The following is a 24,655-nucleotide window of genomic DNA, read 5'->3' on the forward strand; positions in this document are numbered from 1 at the left end:
AAGGGAACGCAGGATGGAGCAGCACATGACAGGATGGGGACGCAGGATGGAGCAGCGCATGACAGGATGGGGACGCAGGATGGAGCAGCGCATGACAGGATGGGGACGCAGGATGGAGCAGCGCATGACAGGATGGGGACGCAGGATGGAGCAGCACATACCATGATGGAGACAATATACCAATATAAATGCTCGCCACCCGGGCGTAGAACGGGTTCAATAGCTAGTGTGTGTGTATATATATATATGTGTGTATATATATATATATATATATATATATATATATATATATATATGTATGTATGTATGTATGTATGTATGTATGTATGTATGTATGTATGTATGTATGTATGTATGTATGTATGTATGTATGTATATATATATATATATATATATATATATATATTTTTTTTTTTTTTTTTTAATTTTTTTTAATTAAGACTCAATCTATGACCTGCCAAAAAAAAGTGACACCGTTTGCATACCTCATGTATTTGAACATGACACATGTATAGCTGTAGGAACCAGACTGTCACTCACAGCGTCTCCTCACTAGTGATGAGCGACCATGCTGGGACAACGCCTTATCGGAGCACGCTCGTGCTCGTATATTATGTTCCAGTCCCTGCCGCTGCATGATTTGTGGCCGTTGGTCTAAACACGTGGGGATTCCGCAACAAACAGGCAATTGCCACATGTGCTGAGACTTTATCCGAGCACATTCGCGCATCACTACTCCGCACCATATACTAGTGGTGCCTCAAAGATCAAGAACACCGCTAGGATTAATAGGATGAAATATTGATAAATTCCCCAAGAGCCAAAAACAATTGGTTTGGTTTCTCTCAACTCCAAAGGTCAGCTGTTCTCTCATCCCTTAAAGAGGATGTGTCAGGAATATGGAAGATATGAAGGGGATTCTTCAGTCTGCACTCCCCCATTATGTGCCATAACACGGCCTGTCTTATTTATATAAAAAAGCTGTATTCTGCAGGTAAATGTAGTTTCAAAGAGAATATAACGTCATTTTCTCCCTGTAGCTGAACTTCCTTTTAATAAAAAAAAAAAAAAAAAAAAACGACAAGTTCAATTTAAAGGTTTTCGAAAGTATCTGCTTTTTGTTCTCTGGAAACGGGCACACTCATTAATAGGCCATGCCTGGTTCTGTTTTTTGGGATGCAAAAAGTAAAAAAAAAAAAAAAAAAAGCAGATTCCCTTTCCTAGTCTCGGATTATCTCTTCTCCATGTGATTTTGTTAAAGTACGGTAAGTACTTCTGACACATTGTAGTAGTAATGCTTTTAATTACCAGGAGCGTTATATTTGCAAGTATTTCAAGCTAAGAAAGAAAAAATAGATTTTTCTGCCTAATACAATATAAATCAATGTTTTAGCTGTACCCTTTTACATAATAATAAAATGAAGGTTTTCTTACTGTTGCGCTGCGGAAGTCTGGGGGCTCGCACAGCATGTTGGTTTCCACCCATAAATGGATCTTGAGGTTTGGTACTTGAGGCACTCGTGTGAAGTGCAGAGTCGGAGTTCGTTCTGAAAAAAAATTAGCGTACCATAATGAATAATGTGACATTTATTTATCTTGATTTAACCCTGGACATGACGAATGAGAAGCAAATGACAGCAAATAAAGACACATGTATCATCCTTTAGGAAGGAGGAGCACATCGGAAGAGGAGTGTCCGCGGGATCAACAATTGCTAATCGCTAGACTTTTGTTCCACATATGGCTACCAAAGTATTGGACCCTACATCTCAAATCTATAGTTCTCAAGGATCCCTGAAAGGAAACTAAAAAGTCAGACAACGATGTTCTTGCCCACAGATAATTTAAGGAAATGTTATAAGTGCTTTGCAGTGGAGAGAAGCAGCAATAAATTTACAAAAGGAAAATGAAAAATAAATCATACAGAAAGGTCTGGCTACGGTTCCCAGACATTCCCTGGAAGAAGCCATGAAGTGGTTCTTGATCAGAAGTGTGCCCAATAAACACAAGGCTATGCACAAAATTATAAAAAGTAACAAGGTCCAACATTTTCAAAAAGAAAACTAAACTTTGCACCACATGCATTGTTTCCAGCCAGCCGAAGGCAGTCTGCTATGTAAAGAAGCCGGTGTCATTCTGGACCCCATGGATGAAGAGGATCTTCCAACAATGTTAGCGTGTTAACCTGGCCAGATCATGGAACAGAGGCTGCAGAGCCGAGTACTAGGTAGTTTTTATTTCTCCTCTCTGGACAATACTTAAGATTAGCTAGTATCACCCAAAGGGGCATTACCAAAAATGTGTCCTTCTTCCCCAACTTGACCTTGACCAATCAAACAGGAAAAGTCATACAGGTGTAAAGAAGAACAAGTTATGGTAAACGGCATCACGCTCTCTCCTGCACCTGAAATCCGCTGCCTCGGGGTAACTCTCGACTCTGCCCTGTCCTTCAAACCGCACATCCAAACTCTTGCCACTTCCTGTCGCCTCCAACTCAAAAATATTGACAGAATCCGTTCCTTCCTCAGCCCACAATCTACCAAAACTCTTGTGCATGCCCTCATCATCTCCCGCCTCGACTACTGCAACACCCTCCTCTGTGGCCTCCCCGCTAACTCTCTTGCACCACTCCAGTCTGTCCTCAACTCTGCTGCCCGGCTAATCCACCTCTCTCCTCGCTACTCCCCTGCTTCTCCCCTCTGCAAATCCCTCCACTGGCTCCCCATTCCCCAACGAATCCAGTTCAAACTACTAACACTGATCTACAAAGCCATCCACAACCTGTCCCCTCCCTATATCTGTGAACTAATCTCCCAATATCTTCCCTCATGTAATCTCTGGTCCTCCCAAGACCTCCTACTGTCCTCCACCCTTATTCGTTCCTCACACAACCGCCTCCAAGATTTCTCCCGAATATCCCCCATCCTCTGGAATTCCATGCCTCAACACGTCCGACTATCCACCACCCTCGGCTCCTTCAGACGGAACCTGAAAACCCATCTCTTCAAGAAAGCCTACAGCCTGCAATAACATTCTGCCGCCTCACCATCGCCAGAGCCGCCGCCTCGCCATAGCCGCTGCCTCGCCCCTACCTTCCGTCTCTTCCCCACTATCCCATAGAATGTAAGTCCGCAAAGACAGGGTCCTCTCCCCTCTGTACCAGTCTGTCACTGTAAACCTGCTTACCGTAATCGATATCTATAACCCTGTATGTAACCCCTTTCTCATGTACAGCACCATGGAATTAATGGTGCTATATAAATAAATAATAATAAGTTTGGAACAATCTTGTGTAAGACATGTAATGACAGCCTGGTCTCACTAAGGAGCGGTGTGTAATTACAATGTGCTAGGTGTTGAGCAGAGAGGAGTGTGATTACAAACCACTTTCACCAGCAGTCAGTGTGGTGGGAGGGACAGTACAGCAGAGCGGATTGCACTAGCTGTGTTTGTAATCAGAAAGCTCTGCTGTGCTGCCTAAAATGCGTGTTCAACCAGACTCCTCTCTGCTCCACTCCAAGCACTTTGTAATCCTCAGGGCTGTGTGTCATGTATCATACAGTAGGAAGTCTGCTCTAAGCTATTGTGGGGGCACGGTGTTTTTTTTTTAACCTTATATGTTGCTGCCTACTTAAGATCAGTCAACTGCATACAGAGGAAGAAATACAAACGTGCACTGAAAAGGTGTCTTAGGGTATGTGCACACGTTGCAGATTTCCTGCAGAACTGCAGCATTTAATTCCGCGCAGAAACGCTGCAGATCTGCAAGTGATTTACAGTACCATGTAAAACAAAACAAAATGCTGTGCTAATGGTGCGGAAAATTACATGCAGAAAACGCAGCATATTCAAAAAAGGACTATGTCACTTTTGGCAGATCTGCTGCGTTTCTGCACCAATTCCATAATAGAAAGCCGAAGGGGTAAAAAAAAAAGGAAGAAATCCACACAAAAATCTGCAACGTGTGCACAGACCAAAGAAAGGCGGAAATTCTGACCTGCGTTTTCTGCCAAAAAATGCAGAATCTGCACAGAAAATTTCAGTCAAATCTGCAACGTGTGCACATAGCCTAATTAGGACGCAACACAAACTAGAACCTACAGTTTACAGGCTAGGATCTTCTCAGAGAGGAGAAATTAAAAGATAACTCTGCAGCCACTATTTCATAATGTAACATGTTTAACGTGAAAACTGGGGAAAGGGCCTCTCCAAGCCGCAACCATCGTTTTAATTTTTTATTTCAGAAATCAATAGTACACAGAAAAACGTGATCATATTCCACCTAGATAGGCGAGAGGAGCTGTGCCTCTAGCGTCGCCCTCCTGTCTACATTGTATCTGTAGTAATGCCATCTATCAGTAATGGGAAAGTCCGTCTTCACTGAATACACATTTTACCTCAAAATTGAGGATTTCGATAATAACTGCTCAATTTTCCCTGAGAAAGAAGCAGATTTCTGTGATTAGATATATTACAAAGTTGCTTATCTTCATGTGTACTATTGATTTATGAAATAAAAATTAACCGATTACGCTTAGTCTGGAACAGGTATATATGCAGACATGGAAGTGCAATTTTTGATAGTCTGTTTTGTACCTTTTATTGTAATATATTTATATCATTTTTATTTTATATATGGATCTGTAATATATAGACTGTTTGTTCTGTTTTAGGAACAGTCCAAGGAAACCAATGTCAAAGACAGATAATAACATTTATTTTTATATAGCGCTGACATATTCCGCAGCGCTTTACAGATACTTTGTATAATGATACAAAATGGAAACAGAGGGTCCCCGAATATTCTAGGTTCCCTTTGTTAGCCAAATGTCAGCTTTCAGAGAGGGAATGGAAGACAGAAAAAAAAAAGTTTGGCATGATGCGCTTTTTCTTAAATGGACATGAAAGGGAACCCACACTGATCAGAAGTGTCCCTTTGCTGCTTTCTTTTAGGTAAATTACACAACAAAGCAGTTTTGACATCAATTCGCTTTCACTGTTCCTAAAAACGTGAGGCAAACAGAACGCCACCCTGCCAGTGTGAACGCAGCCTAATGATTATTTAAAGCTACGCGGTCGGGTGGAAATAGGTAGAGTTCCGTTTTAGCCGCATATTCCAGACTATTGCTTGGCATCTGCTCATTATTCTGCTTTGTGACCTGATAACATTCTACCATTTCATTAATACTAAAAATAAAACACAATAGGTTTTAGGCGGAAGAGACAGCGTGCGAAGAGAATCACTTTTACTGCAGTTAATTATTAGCGGAGTTAGCAAACACCATCATAAGATGTAAATAATTAAAACTGGTTTGTCTTCCCGTGTAGGGATTATCCTAAACCTTAAATCTCTCTGGCCTTGTCCACAAATGATTTTTTTTTTTTCACATCAACTTTGCAGCGTCAGTGGCTAATGTGGCTGTATCAGCTTTTATTCCCTTTTATTGTACATTTTATGATGACGGTGTACGTGGCCTTATTAGGCCCCGGGATACTCTTCACAGCTAGCAAAGAACTGGCTGCATGATGAAGTCAGTAAAATGGTTGGAAACACTGTCAGAATGCTAAATAATTACTTTCTCCCCCCTCGTGTATCCAGACAGAACTTATTTAGCTTTGCATTTTATTCTGTACTATAAATGTAGCAGATACCAGCGTATCACAAGGTGCGCCAATACTGGAGCACGGTGCTGGGGAACATTTCATTCCAGCTTTATGGAATAATGACAGATTTCTCCAATGCACCCAACCTGCTTCGAGATTATCAGCATCTGAGACATCCCCCTACAGAATGTGCAGAAATCAAAGTATCAGCGGCTTCTACTATGGTAATCCTTGGCCGTCCTTGTATTACATTCAGTTGAACTTTTTCACACTGTACTCGCTGTATAGGAATAATCATTGCTGATAAAAGGTTTTCCAGTGGATCTAGAGGTCAGACTCACTATTCCAGCATGGTGTCGTCGAGAATCAGTGCATTAATTACTAATCATGTACACTTTGGGATTGTACTGGTTCTCCTTCCAAAAGGTTTTTGATTTTTTTTTTTCAACTGAATCTGTGTATATGAGCATGTAGTGTAGTGTAGGTATAAGGCTATGTGCACACATTCAGGATTTTGAGGGTTTTTTTGCGTTTTTTCGCTATAAAAACGCAGTCAAACCGCAAAAAAATGTATACATTAAGCATCCTATTAGAATGCAATCCGCAATTTTTGTGCACATGTTGCTTTTTTTCTGCGAAGGAAAAAAAGCAGCATGTTCATTCCTTGATTCCGCACACATAGGAATGCATTGATCCACTTACGTTCCACATGTGGCTATGCCCACCATGCGGGAAGTAAGCGGATCATGTGCGGATGATACCCAGGGTGGAGAAGAGAAGACTATCCTCCAGGCCCAGGAACCATATAATTGTTTAAAAAAAAAAAATCATGATATTCTCACCTTCCGGCGTCCCCGGCAGTCTTCCAGCAACTCGCCATGCTCCCGTTCCCAGTGATGCTTTCCGGCAATGACCTGTGATGACGCGGGTCTCGCGAGACCGCTACATCATCTGAGGTCATTGGCGCTAAGAATTATTGGGAACGGAAGCATCGCGAGGAACGGGAAGACTGCCGGGGACGTTGGAAGGTGAGAATATCATGATTTATTTTTTTTTTTTAATTCTTTTTCAACATTAGATCTTTTTACTATTGATGCTGCATGGGCAGCATCAATAGTAAAAAGTTGGTCACACTTGTCAAACACCGTTTGACAAGTGTGACCAACCTGTCAATCAGATTTCCAAGCGATGCTACAGATCGCTTGGAAAACGCTAGCATTCTGCAAGCTAATTACGCGGTAAAACGCTAGTGTTTAGCGGGAAAATGCATGCCAATTCCGCATGTGTTTTACCCGTGGCACAGTTGCGGAATTGCCGTGGAAATTTCCGCGGCAATTCGGGACGTGTGCACATAGCCTTAATATAACCTACCACTGCTTTCTCCACTTTCTAGCACCGTTCTGCTCCTCTTCTCAGTGACATCACCGCTCTTCAAACTCTCCAGATCACAATGTTCTTTCTAAGCGTGATCCAGAAGTCTCCTGTTAGAATGAGGGTCTATAGGCTTTCATTGTGATAGTCCATAGGTTTACACTGCAAAAACCACCCTCAGGCCATGCAGAGCAGTGATGTCACGGAGACAAGTAGCATGGCGATGGGATTCCAGAGGTGGTGGCGGTACACAAACAATCTATGAGCACGTCCAAGATACTCGGAAAACACCCGATTAAGCTCGGAAAACTCGAGTAACGAGCTTACTCACTAATCACTAGTAGCTACCCAAAAGTTATCTTCAGAACAGCAGGAAAAGGTTGTGGCATTTGTTGGAATACTAAAAACTGGTGACAGGGTGCCTTTAATGCTGTACTGTGTCAGGTATAATCACACACAGCTCTGCAGTGAGATCAGGAGAGCAGAGAGTGGCCATTACCCAACATAATGGTAAAATTCTCATGCAGATCAGTGTCCGGCCCATAGTCCTGAACAGCTCATCTTCATATGAGAAAAACGTAGCTTTATCAGGAATAAGATTTCACAGATATCAAGATATCATTAGATTATGTATGACCTACATGGCTGCATACATGGCTAAGGAGGGATGATCCTCCTTTACTCAATTGACTGCGAGAGTCAATTTGCAAAAAAAAAAAAAAATGAAAAGAAAGATTATAAAAACGTTTTACCGTAATTTTTTTGGTCAAGTCAAATGATTTTTTTGCCAAATCAATAACATTCCCATTGTCAAAGGAAAATATATGTTTTTTGCTGTGCAATTCTTTTGGCATCCACAACATCAACAAAGCATGCTGGTCTAAAGCCAACATGAAAGTTAAGAGGAGGTATCTGGCATTTTATTTGCGCACAGGAAGCTGGGCCGCTAATTATTGTGGGTCTACAGCCAGCTTACGATATTTAAGCCATAATGGCTTGTGTGGGAGCCTCTGGTTTCTAAAGTTCCTTGACTTTCCCGATTAGGCTATCGCAAATCCTGACAAAAATCTCCCGAAAATCTAGAATGAGACCGAAAATTAGAATTTCCTAGGATAATGTGGCACAAAGTGAAAAGTTTCTAGAACGTTTCAAAAGCAACTATTTACCTACCTTTATTTAAGGGTGAACATGAAAAGATAACCCAACAATGTTAGGACAAGTAGTCTACCTGAAAGTCGGTGGGTACATTTATTTTACTGACCAAGATCCCCTTCCCCCACGCTTAGCAATCGGAACATTGTGTTAGCATCAAGCCCATTTCCTCCTCCTCCACGGGTATCCGAAGTTCTTTTTCCAGCAGTTACATTCAGGAATATTGAGATGGACATGAACCTTAAATGCAGGCATGTCTGAAGTATATTTCTGCCAGAACTTGATCCACTTTTTACCATAAATTATAGGTCATCTGTTGGCACATTACTTTTCAGAAAAGAAGCCAGAGCTACCTAAAGGTCGCAAAATCTTAGCGCAACTACATGTTGCAAAAACAATTGTGACTTTTATATGCCAGTTGTCTATAATTACTTTTCGCCTAGGTAAAAAAAGAGTCATAAAGAGAATTGTCCTAAGAGAATAAGACCCCAAGTAAAAAACTAAAAATATGACTGGTGCACAATTCACTTTCTTACTGAATTTTTCTTTTGTTTTTGGCTCAGCGTTATCAAGAAGTATATGTAACATGGTTCACCTGTTGAGAGCAGACAATAGTCTATATCCTGGCCGTTTCTCTTCACTCCAGGTAGCATGCTGCCTTCAGAGACAGAAGCGAGGAGGGTGGGGGGGAAAGGGAACAAATGTTTCAGATCAGTTAAAATCCCAATATAAAAATGGTGCACATTGTAGTACCACATTAGTGCTGAAAGAAAGGAAAACTGCACTCAAGAGGACGAAGAAGATAAAAAAAAAGGAAAAAAAAGGAGGTTAATGGAGAAAAGTTGCAAAAAAAATATGAACTGAAAAATATAGAACGATACCATGTTAAATTGGGAATTGTGGCAATTGATTATGAGGAAAGATGTAAAGATTCTGGAAGGAAAATAAAGTTTCTCGGAAGGTCTTCCAATGCGTTGCATTGCAAGTGTTTCCAGTGCGTAAAGGCAGAAGTTAGAGAAGCAAGTTTCATAGCGTCAGCAGAGGAATGGGGGCCTAGAATGATACCGGAGGGGAAGCACAATCGTAATTAAGGCTACATTAGGAGTGATCATTAGCTTCAGAGAGCATGGGACAATTAATAAAAGAGACATTTATTGAAAGATTCCAGGGAAAAACATGGAAAGTCTTCTCCTAATAGAACATTTTCATCTGATTTTGGTCAGCAAGGATCAATGAAGGTCACTACATGAATGGCAACACACAGAAAAGACCTGGGCAACCACCTCACAAGGCGCTACTGCCCAACGACTCCATATTATTTCTATAAACCAGTTAACAAATTGCTTGAACGAGCGGCATTATCTGACCCAGCTGGTGGTCACCTCCATTGTTTGACTAAAACGGAGGAAAAAATAAAAAAAAGGTTGGCACCAGGGAATTGACGGTGGGCTGCATATTCAGACATTCAACTATCCTCTTTATTTGGGCTTCACAGTGTTAAGAGCAGAATTTTCTGTGTTTTGGGACCTTTTTTTGCACTCACGAAACGTTCTTTGGCAATGAAGTGGTTGCCAATGGGAACTAGTGACACCAGGGATCCAGAGCGTGGGACACAGAGACCAGCTGCACTATTGACCTCTCTCACTGGAAATTATTTTATTGAGATCGTTTACTTGCCAGGAAGACTTTCTTTTACCAAACAGAGCCAGGTCAGGGTATAGATCTCCTCCTGTTCTGTCTCAATCCCCAGCTCCAAGGCCAAGTTTATGCCCCTCCTAATGAGTACAGGAGAATAACACGGAGCAAGCAGACGAATGTGACATTTGCCAAGTAAAAAAATATGCACTTGTATTAAAGAAGCACTCCCGACAAAAAGGCTAACTACTTAAACTTTGCAAATATGTTGGTCATGAGGTGTAGTTGTATTACAATCCTTCCTTATCACCGTCTTTTCAGTTTTCAGGGCCGCTCTGGTGCCTTCTGGCTCATGGGAGTGCTCCTCAGCTTTGCCGGATCATACGCCATCTGTCCATTGTATGGGACGGTGCTAGTTCCATCACTGTAAGCCTATGGATTCTCAGAACTTACATAGTGAAACTCCATAGACTTACAGTGCGAGAGCGACTTCCGGGCCACACGATACCATGGGATCTTGTGAGTTAGCTTGGAAGTCAACTCACCTAGAAGGGGACTGGAGCTGCGCTGAAAACCGGTGACAGACATAATCGGCAAGAAATGTAATACAACTATATAAAATATATTTAGAAGGGTTTCAGGAATATAATTTGTCGGGAAGACGTCTTCAAGTTGATTTAGCAAAAGAAAAAAAAAAAGAAGCTAAATAGCCATTAGTTCTATTTCGCAGGGTAAGAATGTAGCAACCACATGTATACCTTTCATACCCTGCTAAATGCCAAGAGGGGATAACTTTAATAATCCCACTATGCACATTTCACAACACAAAAGATTTGCATCATTTATGGTCGATATCATCGCTGTAACACCCAGACCTTGCATGTGTTTAATAAATCATCGTAGGGTCGAGGTTTTTGTATTAAAACGTTCATGGTGGTCAGGTTCTCAGAGCCATAATATGTACCCTAAAAAGACCACAAAGTTTCCAGCAACTTTCCTTATCCGTTTCACACCATTTGATGTACATGTGCCAGTTTTCCAGTACACTGGTGTCATTGCAAAAAAAAAAAAAAACACAACAAGCCCTTGTGTGGCTATGTCTACGAAAAAACAAAAGTGTAAAAATGAAAATTTGGCTGAGACGCAAGGAGCCAAAATGCCAAGACATTAAGAAAAAGGAATGAAACGTCATCCTTGGGCCAGGTCCACAAGGCTGTATACAATTTGCAGTGCCCGGACTGTCGACCCTTAACTCGATCCTACAACTTGTATATGTCTAAGATTCTAACCTCAGATCATGAGACCCCGGTCTGTCCAGGTAATACACTGCTCAAAAAAATAAAGGGAACACTTAAACAACAGAATATAACTCCAAGTAAATCAATCTTCTGTGAAATCAAACTGTCCACTTAGGAAACACTGTTTGACAATCAATTTCACATGCTGTTGTGTAAATGGAATAGACAACAGATGGAAATTATTGGCAATTATCAAGACATCCTCAATGAAGGAGTAGTTCTGCAGGTGGGGACCACAGACCACATCTCAGTACCGATGCTTTCTGGCTGATGTTTAGGTCACTTTTGAATGTTGGTTGTGCTTTCACACTCGTGGTAGCGTGGGACGGACTCTACAACCCACACAAGTGGCTCAGGTAGTGCAGCTCATCCAGGATGGCACATCAATGCGAGCTGTGGCAAGAAGGTTTGCTGTGTGTCAGCGTAGTGTCCAGAGGCTGGAGGTGCTACCAGGAGACAGGCCAGTACACAATGTGACATGGAGAAGGCCGTAGAAGGGAAAAAACTCAGCAGCAGGACCGCTACCTCAGCCTTTGTGCAAGGAGGAACAGGAGGAGCACTGCCAGAGCCCTGCAAAATGACCTCCAGCAGTCCACAAATGTGCATGTGTCTGCACAAATGTTTAGAAACAGACTCCCTGAGGATGGACTGAGTGCCCGACATCCACAGATGGGAGATGTGCTCAGAGCCAAACACCGTGCAGGACGCGTGGCATTTGCCACAGAACACCAGGATTGGCAAATTTGCCACTGGCGCCCTGCGCTCTTTACAGATAAAAGCAGGTTCACACTGAGCACATGTGACAGATGTGACAGAGTCTGGAGATGCCGTGGAGAGCGATCTGCTGCCTGCAACATCCTTCAGCATGACCTGCTTGGCAGTGGTTCAGTAATGGTGTGGGGTGGCATTTCTTTGGAGGGCCTCACAGCTTGCCAGAGGTAGCCTGACTGCCATTAGGTACCTAGATGAGATCCTCAGACCCCTTGTGAGACCATATGCTGGTGCGGTTAGCCCTGGGTTCCTCCTAATGCATGACAATGTCAGACCTCTTGTGGCTGGAGTGTGTCAGTAGTTCCTGCAAGATGACGGCATTAAAGATATGGACTGGACCGCCCGTTCCCCAGACCTGAATCCAATTGAACACTTCTGGGACCATCCACCAACTTCACGTTGCACCACAGACTGTCCAGAAGTTGACGGATGCTTTAGTTCAGGTCTGGGAGGAGAACCCTCAGGAGACCATCCGCCGCCTCATCAGGAGCATGCCCAGGCATTGTAGGGAGGTCATACAGACACGTGGAGGTCAAACACATTACTGAGCATCATTTCCTTGTCTTGAGGCATTTCCACTGAAGTTGGATGAGCCTGTAACTTTATTTTCCACTTTGATTTTGAGAATCATTCCAACTCCAGACCTCCGTGGGATATTAGTTGTGATTTAAGGTGATCATTTTTAGGTTTTATTGTTCTCAACTCATTCCACTATGTAATGAATAAAGATTTGGTACATTTAATTCAGTGATATCTAGGATGTGGGATTTTAGTGTTCCCTTTATTTTTTTGAGCAGTGTACATTCTGGATAGATAGGAATAAGGGCGTCTCAAACAGGTCTAATGCTGCTGCTATTAGGAATATGGGTCTGAAGTTGCAGCGGTTTTACTGAAGCGGTTTGCAACTGCCCCTTATAATATCCATGTGTAAACTTGGCACATGAGCATCATGAAGGTCTTTGTAACTCTACAACCACAATGCCATGACACATGCAGCCTCTAAATCAATGGCTACATGGAGTTCTCAAAGTTCCTGCAGGCTGGCTTAAGAACAGGGTGGGGGTGAAGCTCACTTTTGAAAATATTAAAAATGTGGTTGCCCATTTATTTACCATCTTAAACCATCCTCATCATACCGTAAGTGTAACACTATAAAAGGGCTAGTGAGTGAGAAAAGCCAAAACTGTACTTCTCTAAAAGACACCATCTGCAGAAGGAAAAGCTACACTGTAGCTAACTAGCTACACATCTATCAAACAGACCACAGACCTACCAGAAAGGGGGCCTCATGACATCTCTCTTGTAGGCCTCTGAAGTAATAATGATTCAAACCGACGCGAGAAATCTACAATAATGACTAAACGTCTGCACTGAGGATCTCCGACTGTAGGAAACTTCCAGGAACTGCACCCGCTGACCCCATTCCTATCCTCTGTAAATAAAAATCATCTCCGAGCTGCCAAAAACAAACCACAATCACCTCGCTGCTATACATCAACTCATAGAGGCCCTTTCCAAGCTCGCGGAATGATTTACTATGAATAAAGCTAGTATTCCGGCCAATGCTGTACATCAGTGTACACAGATGTCTAGAGCCACACATCAAACATCTGGAGACAACGACCACGACGCAAACGTGTAGGATGATACCCCCAAGATTGCAGGTTGTTTAATCAATGACGTGAGATTGGGGCAGGAAATTAGGGGGCAGCAGTTAGTACACTGGAAACAGAGAATAAAGGACAAGAACGAAATAAAAGCATGCAAAGAGTCACACAAAAATATGTATGAGAGCAATCATACAGATATGTACACACAATACAATAATGCAGATATGTATATACAATACAATCATAAATACATCTAAATGTAACCTGCGGAGGAAAAACAGCATTAATCAGCAGCAAAAACATGCACAGTATGTGTCAATCTACCTGCCTGATGATGTTAATGGGGCAAATAATGAAAGAACTGGCAGTACTACAAGTACCAACTGGTAATAAGACTCTGAGTCTGAATAAGACACCCGAATGGTGGCCAGTCTGTGACGTGACAATACTGAAATTTAAGCTTTGGCAAATTTCACACGGTTTTCTTGGGGCAAGTTCAACTAGGAACGTGTAAGCAGGGACAGTTTCCGATTTCAGATGCTGATGTCAGACCTGTCGCTGCCCGCCCACTCACTATACACTGCACTCGGCACAAGTGGCATTTAATGCCCACAGTATAGGAAGCCAGTGGCACCAAGACCCTCAGATCTACAAGGGGCAATAGATTTCATGGCCGTGGACCTACAGACAGCTAAATGATAAATAATCAGCACAATTGCTCCCCCGCGGGGTTCATCAAGAGTGCCCATCGGGGCACGATTCCCAGCTGATGGGAAGGTGCACATCAGAGGATGGATACTGGATGTTTCCCCCACATCAGTGGAAGAGGTCATTGGCACCAAATTAAACCTCTGGATCGCTCTTCTACTTACACCGGATATCTGGAGACGTCCAGAGCTGCTCACTTCTGCAATGGAAGCAAGTGGTGCCAATGATACAACTTGCACCAATGGCCAGGGATCACCACCATGTGCTGTAGCCCTTTAAAGTGAGCGTTCGCCATTTTTTTTTTCTGGTTAAACATTCTGATAAATACAGGATCAGCAGCCAGGAGAAAGCTTCTCTAGTACAGCGCTCCATAGAGCCAAATTATAAATAAAACCATTGCAGCCTTCAGCCTCTAGGGGGCACTTAAGAGCTCATAACACATCTCCCACAAGGTATCCTATGCTCCCTTATGGTGACTGCAGGCGGCCAGAATTCATCATTTATCTACATGTGTCATGGGGAAATGGCATAAGTAGTAATTTAGTGCATAGTATAGAGCAAGAGTGCTGGATTCCGGTGATGTGATACTTATTAGGCTGCATCTGTACGAGATTGGGGCAATACACCACCACAAAAGGAGATATTTTCACCACTTTAAGCATATAGTCTGGGGAGAAGGAGGTTCAATTGCAAGATTCAGAAAAAAGAATTTAAAAAAAATTCAATTTTTGTTATGACTCTTGCAACTGAACCTCCTTCTCCCCAAACTATATACCCGGGGTTGTGAAAATATCTTATGAGGCTGCATGTTTTAGATTCAATACAATCAGTGTTTTATCAGCAGGAGATTAGGTCTCCTGTGCAGGCCAGTCCAGCTAATCTACATAACCACACCCCCACCATTGATGGGCAGCTTGCTAACAATACACAGGCTACCCAGGAAGCTGCCAATCAGGGATGTGGGCGGTTTATACACCGCTTCACTGCTACATCTGCTGCAGAGAAAACAGGGATTCAACCAGAACAGCGCCAAGCAGCCCAGTAAGTGACACATCATTGGAACCAGGGTCTCTGCCCCTACATTAAGCAGCTCTCAGATTACATAGCAGAAAGCCGCTGACAGGTTTAAAAGGGCAACTTTAAAATGACCGGTTATAAAATTGTTGTTAACAGCAAGTATTTTTACATGTGATACACAGAAAACATGACTTTTTTGCATACGGATGCGCTTACCTTCTCCAGTTATTATCAGGTGGAGGGGAGAGATAAACCGATCCATATGGAGAGCTGTCACAGTGATTCACAGTAAAGGAAAGCAGATGACATGATATACTGCTACTCTATGGTTTAGACACAAAGCAGGCTCCTCCAGCAGCTCAGCAATGGCTTCCAGAACCCAGAGCACCATTTACTACAGCTAATCTTACATTACTGCCTGGAACCAGGCCCAAGCACCATCGCTGAACAAAGGACACAATTGGACTGATCGGAGAAATACGAATCAAGAGCCCAAAGTGATTTCCAGCGATTAATGGACTAATAAGCAGATTTATAGTCGATAGTCTGCGGCACAGGAAGAATGCTCCTCTGTATCATGGGCCAGCCTTATCACATGTAATAGATATTTACAAACTACATTTCCCATCTCTGGAAATCTGGCGCCATGTGGGCTACTTAATAGGAAGATAACCTTGTAACACTAGAGCCGGGAAATGGGAAAGACCTTGTGCGGCCCACTTATCGCAGCGAGCAGTCAGGGCTGGGGGTGAGCCTGGGCTTCATGCTGCCGCTAGCCTTCAGAGCACAGAAACAACCGCAGCAGATGGGGGGGATGGCGGGCCCAAGTCTAACCATGACTTGGTATCGAATTCCAGGCTCAGACTGGAATTCTTCATTCTCCATTAACCTGAATCGTGCCCTAAAATACAAACCGTGTTATCTGGGAGGACACCCATCATGGCGGATAATCGCCCCCCGACAGAAGGATTCCACATTATATCTTATTCAACTAAACATGACGCTGCCAGCACAGGAGGCAAGTGTCTTCTCAGGGCATATTACTGCGAGGAAGCTTCGCCCACAACACAGGCCCACTGTACGGAGTCCCGTAATAATGATGACATTTATATAGGGTTCAGAGGATTGTATCATCACCTGCTAGGCTGAACCCCAGCGCAGCACTGACTACATAACTACTGAGCAATCTTAAAATCATCCATTTTTCTTCTGTCAGACTGGGAGCAGCATGTTGTACAAGTAATATGCCATATTAAAGGGAAATTTACCCGAAAACAAATACCAGTCCATAAACATCTGGTAAAGAAACAGAAGTTCTTTATCGACATGATCAACACAATCGGACAACTTCAGAGAGGCGGCTCAGCTTAGTATTGTAGAAAACCATCGGTAGGGGTAGGAAACCATCGGTAGGGGTAGGAAACCATCGGTAGGGGTAGGAAACCATCGGAAGGGGTAGGAAACCGCCTCCCAAACAAAGTTGTCTAATGCCACAAGCCAAACAAGTATGCAAAACACAAGACAGGCATACAAACTATGTACTTTTCGACCATACTACAACTAGCATAGTATATGCTGCAATATTTTCTGCATGGATGATCCATCTGTGTAGAAAATTACTCATGTGAACTAGCATATAGTCCAGGCACTTATCAGTATGCCATCTAAGTACAGTTGTGGCCAAAAGTATTGACACCCCTGCAATACTGTCAGATAATACGCAGTTTCTTCCTGAAAATGATTGCAAACACAAATTATTTGGTATTATTATCTTCATTTAATTAGTCAAATGAAAAAACACAAAAAGAATTGTCCTAAAGCCAAATTGGATATAATTCCACACCAAATATAAAAAAGGGGGTGGACAAAAGTATTGGCACTGTTCGAAAAATCATGTGATGCTTCTCTAATTAGTGTAATTAACAGCACCTGTAACTTACCTGTGGCACCTAACAGGTGTTGTCAATAACTAAATCACACTTGCAGCCAGTTGACATGGATTAAAGTTGACTCAACCTCTGTCCTGTGTCCTTGTGTGTACCACATTGAGCATGGAAAAAAGAAAGAAGACCAAAGAACTGTCTGAGGACGTGAGAAACCAAATTGTGAGGAAGCATGAGCAATCTCAAGGCTACAAGTCCATCTCCAAAGACCTGAATGTTCCTGTGTCTACCGTGCGCAGTGTCATCAAGAAGTTAAAAGCCCATGGCACTGTGGCTAACTTCCCTAGATGTGGACGGAAAAGAAAAATTGACAAGAGATTTCAACGCAAGATTGTGCGGATGTTGGATAAAGAACCTCGACTAACATCCAAACAAGTTCAAGCTGCCCTGCAGTCCGAGGGTACAACAGTGTCAACCCATACTATCCATCGGCGTCTGAATGAAAAGGGACTGTATGGTAGGAGACCCAGGAAGACCCCACTTCTTACCCCGAGACATAAAAAAGCCAGGCTGGAGTTTGCCAAAACTTACCTGAAAAAGCCTAAAACGTTTTGGAAGAATGTTCTCTGGTCAGATGAGATAAAAGTAGAGCTTTTTGGGCAAAAGCATCAACAGTTTACAGGAGAGAAAAAAAAAAAAAAAAAGAGGCATTCAAAGAAAAGAACACAGTCCCTGACTGTGCATGGCATTATGAGGTCTGAAGACTACCAACAAATTTTGCAGCTTAATGTAGGGCCCAGTGTGACAAAGCTGGGTCTCCCTCAGAAGTCATGGGTCTTCCAGCAGGACAATGACCCAAAACACACTTCAAAAAGCACTAGAAAATGGTTTGAGAGAAAGCACTGGAGACATCTAAGGTGGCCAGCAATGAGTCCAGACCTGAATCCCGTAGAACACCTGTAGGGAGATCTAAAAATGGCAGTTTGGAGAAGGCACCCTTCAAATATCAGGGACCTGGAGCAGTTTGCCAAAGAAGAATGGTCTAAAATTCCAGCAGAGCATTGTAAGAAACTCATTGTTCTGTAGAAGGACGTAGATCTGGGGATTTATTATGATGGAATATAGGCTGAACTGGATGGACAAATGTCTTTTTTCGGCCTTACTAACTATGTTACTATATGTTACTATTGATGGTTACCGGAAGCGGTTGGTCGCAGTTATTTTGGCTAAAGGTTGTGCAACCAAGTATTAGGCTGAGGGTGCCAATACTTTTGTCTGGCCCATTTTTGGAGTTGTGCGTGAAATGATCAATGTTTTGCTTCATTCTCTTTTGTGTTTTTTAATTTAAGACAAATTAAATGAAGATAATAATACCAAAAGAATTTGTGATTGCAATCATTTTCAGGAAGAAACTGAGTATTATCTGACAGAATTGCAGGGGTGTCTATACTTTGGGCCACAACTGTATGGTCCATTGAGCACACGAACCAGCTATGTTCATCTGAACTTCGCCTAGACTGGAAGCCATCGCCAAAATACTGGACATAGCAATGAGAAACGATCAAGCAAAAATAAACTAATTGAAAAAAAAAAAAAAAAATTAGAACAAAGCATACACAAAGATTTGCTTCTGAACATTTCCTAAAAACAAGTGAATGCATTTGTCTGGTAATTCTTATGCAAAAAAAAAAAAAGGAAAAATATTTACTGCTATGTTTATAGCCTCATATGACAAGGAAAATCTCTTTCCAGCAAGGAAGAGGTTACATGCAAGAGCCAACAAACATTGTAAAACAGACAGGAAGGAAGAGTTTACTGGAGTCTGAGTGCATTCCCTCTAAGGGCTCCAGCTGTGATGCAGGGATTAGGCTGCCTGTACAAACAAGGAGTGTCTTCAGCAATCCATATTTCATCTTTTCAGAAAAATACACTCCCACTCATTGCTATGTCAACACGGCCTGCAGATTGTGCTTGGTCTCCAAGAACATTGCAAGAACTAGTGTCTTGCAAATTTACACCATCTACCTAGAATTGTTACTTCTGGTTGCCCAGGGCTATGCAGCTCCTCACTTAACCATTTCAGGGTGCCTGGTTTGCTCATCATAACTGTATCCACACAATGTACTGCTTTGCTGGCAATCCTACACAACATGAAGGCCATCATATGATTTAAGACCAACGACAAGCCCGGCTTGACTACAGAACCCAGCAAAAAAAAAAGTTAATTACATATTCACCTAATTGGGGAGCCCAAGTCTACTTCTCCCCGGCGCACACAAAGTGGGCCGGCACAGGCGAGCTATGGAGTGATGTCATGGTGTGCTTTTTTTATTTTTAACAGTTATCAGTAGGCCTACAGTATGTAAGTGGTGGTGCAGGGAGCCATAAGATCCCTGATCAGAAAACTCATCCAACTGTATCGGGATCCGGTGTCGTGTAAACACAGATACAGGTCAAAGTAGCGCTCAATCCAAGGGCAGAAGTCCAGGACACGGGCAGAATCTTTCATGCTGGCGACATTACATATTAGGAGTAGAACATTTTAACACAATTAGGGTACGTTTACATTTGCGTTGTTGTGTGTTGCGTCGGTGACGCAAGGCACAACGCATGCGTCCATTTTTGGCTTGCTTTTGGACGCAAAAAAAAAAAGCAACTTGCTGCGTCTTCTGCGCCCTGACGCTTGCGCCAAAAATGCCGCATGCGTCACAAAACGCAAGACAAGGCATGTCCATGCGCCCCCATGTTAAATATAGGGGCGCATGACGCATGCGTCACCGCGGCTGCGCCCGACGCAACGCTAATGTGAACGTAGCCTTAAAAAAGAAAAAGTAAATAAATAATAATAATAAAAAATAATAGCACTTTTCTTCTTCTTTTGAAAATTTGTGTTTTTAACCCCTCTGTGACCTTAGACGTACTATCCCGTCGAGGTGCCCTGGGCTTATCTGACCCTGGACGGGATAGTACGTCATAGCCCATCGGCCGCGCTCACGGGGGGAGCGCGGCCTATCGCGGCCGGGTGTCAGCTGCTTATCGCAGCTGACATCCGGCACTATGTGCCAGGAGCGGTCACGGACCGCCCCCGGCACATTAACCCCTGGCACACCGCGATAAAAGATGATCGCGATGTGCCGGCGGTGCAGGGAAGCACCGCGCAGGGAGGGGGCTCCCTGCGGGCTTCCCTGAGACCCCCGGAGCAACGCGATGTGATCGCGTTGCTGCGAGGGTCTCACCTCCCTCCCTGCTCCCTCCAGCCCCGGATCCAAGATGGCCGCGGATCCGGGTCCTGCAGGGAGGGAGGTGGCTTCACAGAGCCTGCTCAGAGCAGGCACTGTGAAGCATGCAGCGCTGCATGTCAGATCAGTGATCTGACAGAGTGCTGTGCAAACTGTCAGATCACTGATCTGTGATGTCCCCCCCGGGACAAAGTAAAAAAGTAAAAAAAATTTTTTCCAAATGTGTAAAAAAAATTAAAAAAAAAATTCCAAAATAATGAAAAAAAAAAAAAAATATTATTCCCATAAATACATTTCTTCATCTAAATAAAAAAAACCAATAAAAGTACACATATTTAGTATCGCCGCGTCCGTAACGACCCGACCTATAAAACTGTCCCACTAGTTAACCCCTTCAGTAAACACCGTAAGAAAAAAAAAAAAAAACGAGGCAAAAAACAACGCTTTATTATCATACCGCCGAACAAAAAGTGGAATAACACGCGATCAAAAGGACAGATATAAATAACCATGGTACCGCTGAAAGCGTCATATTGTCCCACAAAAAAAGAGCCGCCATACAGCATCATCAGCAAAAAAATAAAAAAGTTATAGTCCTGAGAATAAAGCGATGCAAAAATAATAATTTTTTCTGTAAAATAGTTTTTATCGTATAAAAGCGCCAAACCATAAAAAAATGATATAAATGAGGTATCGCTGTAATCGTACTGACCCGAAGAATAAAACTGATTTATCAATTTTACCAAACGCGGAACGGTATAAACGCCTCCCCCAATAGAAATTCATGAATAGCTGGCTTTTGGTCATTCTTCCACACAAAAATCGGAATAAAAAGCGATCAAAAAATGTCACGTGCCCAAAAATGTTTTCAATAAAAACGTCAACTCGTCCCGCAAAAAACAAGACCTCACATGACTCTGTGGACCAAAATATGGAAAAATTATAGCTCTCAAAATGTGGTATTGCAAAAAATATTTTTTGCAATAAAAAGGGTCTTTCAGTGTGTGACGGCTGCCAATCATAAAAATCCGCTAAAAAACTCGATATAAAAGTAAATCAAACCCCCCTTCATCACCCCCTTAGTTAGTGAAAAATAAAAAAAAAAATTTATTTATTTCCATTTTCCCATTAGGGCTAGGGTTAGGGCTAGGGTTAGGGCTAGGGCTAGGGTTAGGGCTAGGGTTAGGGCTAGGGTTAGGGCTAGGGTTAGGGCTTAGATTACATTTACAGTTGGGAATAGGGTTGGGATTAGGGTTAGGGGTGTGTCAGGGTTAGAGGTGTGGTTAGGGTTACTGTTGGAATTAGGGTTAGGGGTGTGTTTAGATTAGGGTTTCAGTTATAATTGGGGGGTTTCCACTGTTTCGGCACACCAGGGGCTCTCCAAACACGACATGGCGTCCGATCTCAATTCCAGCCAATTCTGCGTTGAAAAAGTAAAACAGTGCTCCTTCCCTTCCGAGCTCTCCTGTGTGCCCAAACAGGGGTTTACCCCAATATATGGGGTATCAGCGTACTCAGGACAAATTGGACAACAACTTTTGTGGACCAATTTCTCCTGTTACCCTTGGGAAAATACAAAACTGGGGGCTAAAAAATAATTTTTGTGGGAAAACAAAAAGATTTTTTTATTTTCACGGCTCTGCGTTATAAACTGTAGTGAAACACTTGGGGGTTCAAAGTTCTCACAACACATCTAGATAAGTTCATTGAGGGGTCTAGTTTCCAATATGGGGTCACTTGTGGGGGGTTTCTACTGTTTAGGTACATTAGGGGCTCTGCAAACGCAATGTGACGCCTGCAGACCAATCCATCTGGGTCTGCATTCCAAATGATGCTCCTTCCCTTCCGAGCCCTCCCATGCGCCCAAACGGTGGTTCCCCCCCACATATCGGGTATCAGCGTACTCAGGACAAATTGGACAACAACATTTAGGGTCCAATTTCTCCTGCTAACCTTGGAAAAATACAAAACTGGGGGCTAAAATATAATTTTTGTGGAAAAAAAAATATTTTTTATTTGCATGGCTCTGCGTTATAAACTGTAGTGAAATACTTGGGGGTTCAAAGCTCTCACAACACATCAAGATGAGTTCCTTAGGGGGTCTACTTTCCAAAATGGTGTCACTTGTGGGGGGTTTCTACTGTTTAGGTACATTAGGGGCTCTGCAAACGCAATGTGACGCCTGCAGACCATATGGGGTATCAGCGTACTCAGGACAAATTGGACAACAACTTTTGGGGTCCAATTTCTCCTGTTACCCTAGGGAAAATACAAAACTGGGGGCTAAAAAATAATTTTTGTGGGAAAAAAATTTTGTTTTATTTTTATGGCTCTGCATTATACTTTCCAAAATGGTGTCACTTGTGGGGGGTTTCAATGTTTAGGCACATCAGTGGCTCTCCAAACGCAACATGGCGTCCCATCTCAATTCCTGGGTATCAGCGTACTCAGGACAAATTGGACAACAACTTTTTGGGTCCAATTTCTCCTGTTACCCTTGGTAAAATAAAACAAATTGGAGCTGAAGTAAATTTTTTGTGTAAAAAAGTTAAATGTTCATTTTTATTTAAACATTCCAAAAATTCCTATTAAACACCTGAAGGGTTAATAAACTTCTTGAATGTGGTTTTGAGCACCTTGAGGGGTGCAGTTTTTAGAATGGTGTCACACTTGGGCATTTTCTATCATATAGACCCCTCAAAATGACTTCAAATGAGACGTGGTCCCTAAAAAAAAATGGTGTTGTAAAAATGAGAAATTGCTGGTCAACTTTTAACCCTTATAACTCCCTAACAAAAAAAAAAATTGGTTCCAAAATTATGCTGATGTAAAGGAGACATGTGGGAAATGTTACTTATTAAGTATTTTGTGTGACATATCTCTGTGATTTAATTGCATAAAAATTCAAAGTTTGAAAATTGCGAAATTTTCAAAATTTTCGCCAAATTTCCATTTTTTTCACAAATAAACGCAGGTACTATCAAAGAAATTTTACCACTATCATGAAGTACAATATGTCACGAGAAAACAATGTCAGAATCACCGGGATCCGTTGAAGCGTTTCGGAGTTATAACCTCATAAAGGGACAGTGGTCAGAATTGTAAAAATTGGCCTGGTCATTGACGTGCAAACCACCCTTGGGGGTAAAGGGGTTAAGAATGTTACAACCAGGTAAACAGCCGCAAATACTGTGCCACATACACTGTAGTCAAGTGTCTGCGGTGTTCTTTCTTTTGGAGCCGGGTTCATTTACATTTTTTTTCCCCATGATGCCCTGTTTGTATGTAAAATGTCATAGACCAGTTATGCCAGAGGTGCATACTAGCGGTGAATATGAAGTCATGCTTTAATGAAAACGTCATCTGACCCACATGTTTTCAAAGTCTGTGCAGAAGAAAAAGAGCTACCGTACCTTTCCCTAGAGCGAAGACATTCCCCAGCACCTTTGCTTTAAGAAGAGGCGGCTGTACCTGCCGGACGTGCAGCATTCCTGCAGCTGCCATCGGCAGACATCAAAGCCGCTGCCCTCACCGGCTGAAATTCACTTGTAGAAGTGAAGAACTGTCTGCTTGACTTCCAAGACAAAGCGCCCACAGAGTGTACTGCTCTCCACGTCTCGCAAGGAAGCAGCAATGCCAAAACGTGGCTTACAGCTCCTGGAAGCGACGAGCGGAGCCAAGCACCACTTACACAGGCGGCGGCTGCTGGAACGTATTGCCGTTGCGGTTCTCGTTTCAACTCATTTTCTTTTCATATGCTGAGCAGCAATGTGAAGTGTGACACGATAATGAATGCAGTGTGCCAAGCAGAAAATGGTGTAATGGCCTGGAAGCGGCAACGACAACTCCACAGCGCTCATCCTAGATTCATTCCAGAAAGTACATATAGATGACCTGTGCGGAGAGATCATTGGGGGTCAGACTCCTGACACCCCTAGCTCCCCAATAAGCTGTTACTACATGTATGTAATGTACAGAGCAGGGCAGTACAGCTCTATACATTGTATACTGATCACTGTTGAGAACTGCTCTGCATCTCCCATTAAAGTGAATAGGAGCTGATCTGCAGAACCCAGCTGCGGCCGCTAAACAGCGTGATGCAGCTCTGCCGTTCTTCATAGATGGGTGTCAGACCAACCCATTCTGATGTGATGACTGCTATGGAGAGGTCATCGATGTGCATGTGCTGGACAAACCCTTTAAAAGGAAATCTGTCAGCGGTTTTTGCCCACTAATCGGAGAGCAGCATGATCTGGGAACTGAGAGCCTAATTCCAGGGATGTGTCGCTTACTAGGCAGAGTGCTGTAGTTGAAATACAATCAGTAGTTTATCAGCAGGAGATTATCACTAGAGGACTAGGTCTCAC

General features: G+C 42.8%; 1 protein-coding gene across 3 annotated transcripts in view; it reads right to left on the reverse strand.

The window, feature by feature from the left end:
* CRTC3 (CREB regulated transcription coactivator 3) overlaps positions 1-24,655 on the reverse strand; it is a 198,258-nt gene that overhangs the window by 46,582 nt on the left and 127,021 nt on the right. For 2 of the 3 annotated variants that reach the window (XM_069766116.1, XM_069766118.1), the window contains exons 4-6: positions 15,383-15,444; positions 8,723-8,785; positions 1,435-1,547 (exon numbers count right to left, since the gene is read on the reverse strand). In XM_069766116.1, the coding sequence (XP_069622217.1) occupies positions 1,435-1,547; positions 8,723-8,785; positions 15,383-15,444 (238 nt within the window). The remainder of the gene's footprint in view (positions 1-1,434; positions 1,548-8,722; positions 8,786-15,382; positions 15,445-24,655) is intronic. The other variant, XM_069766119.1, reaches the window with a different exon arrangement.

Source organism: Ranitomeya imitator, chromosome 4 (genome assembly GCF_032444005.1).
Source record: "Ranitomeya imitator isolate aRanImi1 chromosome 4, aRanImi1.pri, whole genome shotgun sequence".
Classification (NCBI taxonomy): Eukaryota; Metazoa; Chordata; class Amphibia; order Anura; family Dendrobatidae; genus Ranitomeya; species Ranitomeya imitator.